At 39.4% G+C, this 6041-nt stretch overlaps 1 protein-coding gene across 2 annotated transcripts; it reads left to right on the forward strand.

Annotated features, from left to right (window-relative positions):
• The first annotated feature begins 443 nt into the window (after nt 1-443).
• On the forward strand, nt 444-5255 carry LOC112561204 (C-type lectin mannose-binding isoform-like). 2 transcript variants are annotated; one of them, XM_025233544.1, is made up of 4 exons: nt 444-581; nt 900-993; nt 3744-3923; nt 4879-5255. In XM_025233544.1, the coding sequence occupies exons 1-4, from the start codon at nt 459-461 to the stop codon at nt 5121-5123; spliced, it is 642 nt and encodes a 213-aa protein (XP_025089329.1). In that variant the 5' UTR covers nt 444-458; the 3' UTR covers nt 5124-5255. The 2 variants fall into 2 exon arrangements, with proteins under 2 accessions (XP_025089329.1, XP_025089330.1); XM_025233545.1 differs by having other exon boundaries at nt 900-972.
• Nucleotides 5256-6041: the final 786 nt, after the last annotated feature.

A 6041-nucleotide genomic window follows, 5' to 3' on the forward strand; every position in this document is an offset into this window, starting at 1 on the left:
AATAATGATATCTTTTCCCCTACTTTGCTTAGGTCATAAATAGGTGAAACAGTTTTTCCCTTTGTTTTGTTAAATACTGAAGTTATCAATGAAAAAATCCAACTCACATAACGACATTTGAATCAACAGGTTGTGACACTAAATTATGTCCACATTAGCTGCTATGGTTACGGACTGAGAACACGTGGGTGTGGTCATCAAAAGAAAATCTCATTTGTTAAATCTTTGTGTTTTATGAGGCAAAAATGTTTTTCCGGAACATCACACTCCCATTTTTGCCTTAACTTGATTGTCTCCATACAAAAAAATAATTGGTGCGCGAGCTGTGGACTGTATTCGAGTTCCAGACAACACAATAGAATTTTGATGACAGGGCGAGTTCATGTCAGACAACGCCTCTCGTGACGTGGATAACTTTTGTTAATGACCCGCCTTCTCTCACAAAATAATTATTTTTAATGCCATGTCCGGGAGTATGGACGAGAGTATATATTGCTGATGCCGCCCTGTGTTCAGACATTCCGAGGTCTCTCCTCTACGAACCACGTGATCAAAGCGAGAAGTACACACGAGTTCAGATGGTAAGAGTTTATGTAGATAACACACTACTTATTGAAAGTTTGTATCAGTCTTAGGCGCTGCTGTTGTTTTAAGAATATTAAAAGAACTTAACACTACAATCAAGTGATGGTATGTCGCAGATTTAATGTTTTATGTTTATTATTCACAAGTTCTTTTTGATTGCCACTCAGGTTAGATATTTAACCGGTTCATACTGAAATCTTAAATTTTATTCTCCGTCAGTGCACGGAAAATGTGATTAGTTTTCTCTGTTGGATCTTGTTTATTAGTCTACTCAATCAAATGCCATCGTGAGTGTATTCACTATTTGTTCTCAGGCCGCCTCACACTCACCTCGTCTCTCAATCGTGATGCTACTGGCTCTCACCTGTGTGGCGACTGTCACCTTGGGCAAGTCCATTAGAAATTCAGGTTTGCTGATCACAGTAATAGCAAGTTTATTGATAACAAAACATGTATAAATATTAGATAAATATTATGTAACTCATCTCTAATTTCACAGCACTGTATCACTTAGCATATTTTAAAACAATCTTTATTATAGTAATATGTAAAATGTAAAGCAAGATGAACATAACATAGATGAAAATAAAAAATAAATAATGAGCAATAAGAATTAATCTAACATCTACGCAACTGCTGCGAATGTAACCGGTAATAAAACATCTGCAACAGAAAGCACGGTAATTACAAACAGGTAAACTATCACGAAGGCAAGTTTAATAGCAGCGTTGTTTCCAAAAGGTGAAAGGAAGAGCTTCATGTCTTTGATGTTGTCAACACCTACAATGTAGAGTTGTTTAGCAGGTAACAGTAAGTTGTTTTGTTTGTTTATCTGCGGCTATTGAGAAACGAAACAGCTCTGTTGCTCGTCCGAGTAAAGGTAAAGGCGGAGGCCCCCTCCGGTAAACCTACATTAACTACGGTAGAAATAACACATGTTTAAAGAGGTTTATGTATCTTCATAATGTACAATTACTGACGGTTACTGCACTCGACTGTGGAGCAGAAACTCGTTTACTGGTCTCTTCTGCTTTCCTGTCATCAGAAACTCTCTCGCTCGCCTCACTGCCCGTTACTCCAAAGTTTATCAGAGAAGATCAAGGAAGCGGAGTCGTCTTTGTCCTCCCATACATTGCTGTAGAGTGGTCAAGCACTAAACTTTCAGCCGTAAACTAGGCTCTGGAACTAGTACCTGTATATATGTCTTATATAGAAATTGTTCAAATGTACGTGAAAGTGTTAAAGGTTTAAGAGGGACCTTTAAGTCGTACTGTCACTCTCGTAGGTCCTGGGCTGACGTGTACAAGCGAACTTAAACATGAACTTAAGCTTAAGTTGGCTGACTTAACCTTTAGTACAGTAACTAGGTGTGCACAAGACAACTCAAGTCCGCTAAGTACAAAATTTCTTACTCAACTTTAAGACTGCTCTCCCCCTGGTATAAACCCTTACTTAGCCGAGTCGGGCGACTTAAGTTAGCACATTTCTGATTTCTTCGTGTGAAGAGTGACAGAAGATGGCAGCGAGACGACTGTGCTTTAGAATGATGATAAGAAGACATTTGAGGAGGGAACGTGTGTTTCGTGACAGACACAATCCTTTTTGACCTGTATGATCCGTGATATAGCCCTAGTTGCTGGCACGGCATAAAACACAAACAATTTGACCTGTATGACGACGATGAACTCTACGCTCGATGTCGCTCATCTCTAATTTCACAGTACTGTATCACTTAGCATATCTTAAAACAATCTTTATTATAGTTTGTAATTTTTAAGATCACTCATTTTAGTGTATCCTCATAAGAATATGACTCAAATATGGAAGACACAAACAGGGCTAAGTAAACATCACTAACTGAGTTGCTAGCACGGCATAAAACTCAAACAATTTGACCTGTATGACGACGACGAACTCTAAGCTCGATGTCGCTTTCGGCGAGTTAATATCATGTACCTTCGCGATTTACTACAGGAGGACATCGACCACCCTGGCTTTTAAATTTGACCTTTTTTTTAATTTGGGCCCACTCTCGTTTTTGCTCTCCACGAGCACTGATGACAACTGCTATGTCTTTCCACAGCTGATTTTTTTTCTTTGCGGTCCACAAATTTCAAAAGCCTTCTTTGTGCTCTTCCACCAAGCTGATCAGAAGCCGAATCTCACAATCCCTCCAGTTGGCCGTAGGTCTTTCTTTTTGGTAATTGTTTCCAATTTGTTCAGGCAAATACCTCAATCTCAAAAGATAGTATCGTGGTTGAAAAGACTGAACAGGAGCAAACATAAAAGCGTAATGCGCGAACAAAGCGATTGTTGATTGGCTGTCTGTATATAACGCGAGACAATCCACGCAAATTCTGAAAAGGACAAGTCTTGACCCATTTCTTAACTAAGCAAGCACCTGAGTCCGTTCATGCACACCAACGTCGATTCTCGCCATCCACGAACTCAGCTGAGTCAAATTTGCGGTTAAGTCAGCCAACTTCAGTAAGAAATTTAAGTTCGCTTATGCACATCAGCCCAGAAGCCAGGACTGATCGTTGTGCTGCTTTTTCAACTCTTACAATTACTTTTCGACTACAGCAGCCGTCTGAATTTAAGCTGCTTTATTACTGTGATATACCAGGAAAGGGATGGTGATACTATTTATATTAAGTTTTATTTGTTTAGTCGACAATAGTTTTGTTTATTTCTGGCTACTTTTCCCGGTGACTAGGATACATTAGGGTTCTTTTTGTACGTGTTAGAATAGAGCGAGAGGTTTGTAAAGTCACGTGACTAAATAGTTTGGGTTCAGCTCGTTTATCGAAGTGTAGACAGTAACCCTGATATGACATTCTTGTTAGATATCTTTGTAAGGGAAAACGATTCACTGTCATTACTGCATGTGCAGAACAACACTACAAGTTCTAATTTCAAATCGTCGGCCGTTAAAACGTCCGACTGCAGCTATCAGTAGTACCATTGGAAGTCAAATTATCCGTTGTAGGAAAGTCTCTTCTGCCAGTGTCCGTGCAGACACAGTGGGCACGGAGACATCCAGACAAAGACTGACAGTGACTACACCAGTACACACTACTTACACTTACAATGCCGAGGGTCGCTAATGTAAAGGTCAGTTCCTGACAACATGTTGCGATGTAAACTTGTTTGTGCAGGTGGCTGTCCTGTGGAGAGAGGTTACGTGCTTTGTGACAATCGTTGTCTGAAGCTGTACACCATCAAGCAAGACTACCAAACTGCCAGAACGCGCTGTGAAGCTGATGGAGCTCATCTCTTTTTCTTCAAGTCACGTGATCAGGATGTCCCGGCCTTGCAGTATCTGTTGGACACGAGGGGTAAGTTGATACAAACGTTACTGTCATCTACAGCACGAATGAGGAGTAGTACAAAAAATTGGTCAGTCCAAAATTTAAAAAAGGTCATACTGACGTTAAGAAGAAGAAGAAGAAAAAAAAGATGATGATGATGATGATGATGATGAGGAGGAGGAGGAGGAGGAGGAGGATGGCAATAATAATAGCAATAATAATAGCAATAACGAAACATTATACAACGCCTTTCTAAAATTTTCTCAGAGCACTTTACCTACACCATATACAGACTAGATGATCAACAAATATGTATCAATATTCTCATTTAAAAGACCCCACCGACCCCACCTTTGATTAAGGGAAGAGCTTTAAACATTTGTAACACAAAATCATAAGAGTAGTTGTAGTATGTTAACAAATAATAGTCAGATGTGGTTATTATGTCCGAGTGCTTCGCTGCAGATTTCACTTCCCCTCGTTAATTCACTTCATTATTGTCTGGCTCCGAGTTTTAAGCAGATTAGAATAGTTTTAAATCATTAAAACGGTGCAATAGTTCTAGAAATTTTATCTATAATATTAATAATTACCAATGGCTTATTTTAACAATTCAACTTCGTGCTAAAGTATATCACTAACGATAAAATGCTATCGACGTATAACAGTAAATCATCGACTCAGTTTTTGTTCTGTTTTTCTGACACTTTAATTAAACACTACAAATAATCATTTTTAAAAGCTGCATGCCGGAACGCAATATAAATACCGTAATATCCTACTTTTGTTTTTCATCAGCAAATGTAACCTTGTCTAAAGTGGAGACAAACTTGTCTCTTTTTATTGCCTGTCAGTTAAATTATATTACGGAGCACTTTGCAAACCCAGCCCTAGTTAAAATCAACAGTAGACATCACTAGATTGTAATGTAGACCTTTAGATAAAATATTCATTAAAAAAAAAAATCATTCTTTGTGCTCAGGTGAAGTGCTCCAGGGTATAGCCCAAGGTTTATGGGTTGGAGCAACTGACATTGAAGTGGAGGGACAGTTTGTGTGGAGTGACAACTCCTGTGTGCCGACAAATACCGGACTCTGGGCCCACACTCAACCGGACAACTATTTGAACAACGAGGACTGTGTTGTAGTCGGCATCTCGAGCGGTATCATGCTCAACGACCTTCCCTGCTCGTCGAGAAATGGATATGTCTGTCAGGTTGACATATAGAAGCAGTGAATGACAAATAATGAGCTGTCAACACTACGTTAGTAACGGTCAGTCCGCTGGTCTCAGTCTCCTACTTTTACCATGCCACACTGGTCATGTTACAATTTGACGAAATAAAGCAATATTGAAATCACTCCTTCCATCATTGTGTTCTTATCCCTTGTAATGTAAGGGTTGTCGAGAAAGTGAATGTGATACACAGTGGCAAAGGTAGATGTTTATCTTGTATATAATTATTTCACACGAGATAACAGACCAGAACAATTTGTAACTATCTGATAAATTAACCCCCTTATCATATTTTACACTTGACAGCATTTACAGGTTATTTTAGCATGTGAATTCGTGACCTCAGTATTTAAAGACAAAGACAAGACATCTGCGATCGTGTTTCTGTAGACAATTGGTCTACATTACGCAGAACTGTATTAGAGAAATGCAGTGTCTAGGCGAGTCTTAACAATGAATGTGACTAAGGTGGAAGCCTTGTACAAACCTGCCTCGTTTTAGTAGTTAACTGTTAAAAATCTTTTGCCTTCAGTCCAGTTATACAACTTCGTGGTATGATTGCTTAAGGCGTAAGTGAACATCTACATGTGACCACTAATTAATTAAAGCAAGCAGGTACCTCAAGGTGATACTTCACGCTCGTCTGATAACACACGTCATCAACTGGAAGTCAGCAGCCGTGTGTAACCTACCCATCGTGTCCAGCAGCAACAGCAATGGCGGGCCGTACAGCTCACGTGACAAGTTAAAGAGATGAGCTCAATCGGTTTCACATCGCCTTCTGGCAGTCTGGTAGTCCTGCTTGATGGTGTACAGCTACAGACACCGATTGTTGTAAAGAACATAACCTTTCTCCACAAGACAGCCGCTTGTACATGAGATGTTACACATTATATATTGCGTATATGA

Source organism: Pomacea canaliculata, linkage group LG4 (assembly GCF_003073045.1).
Source record: "Pomacea canaliculata isolate SZHN2017 linkage group LG4, ASM307304v1, whole genome shotgun sequence".
NCBI lineage: Eukaryota > Metazoa > Mollusca > Gastropoda > Architaenioglossa > Ampullariidae > Pomacea > Pomacea canaliculata.

Bases quoted from the DNA above. Each gene is read 5' to 3' on its own strand.
- LOC112561204 (XM_025233544.1), top strand. From the start codon at position 459: ATGCCATGTCCGGGAGTATGGACGAGAGTATATATTGCTGATGCCGCC. The intron at 582-899 runs GTAAGAGTTTAT...ATTTGTTCTCAG, and splicing joins AGTACACACGAGTTCAGATG to GCCGCCTCACACTCACCTCG. The intron at 3,924-4,878 runs GTAAGTTGATAC...CTTTGTGCTCAG, and splicing joins GTATCTGTTGGACACGAGGG to GTGAAGTGCTCCAGGGTATA.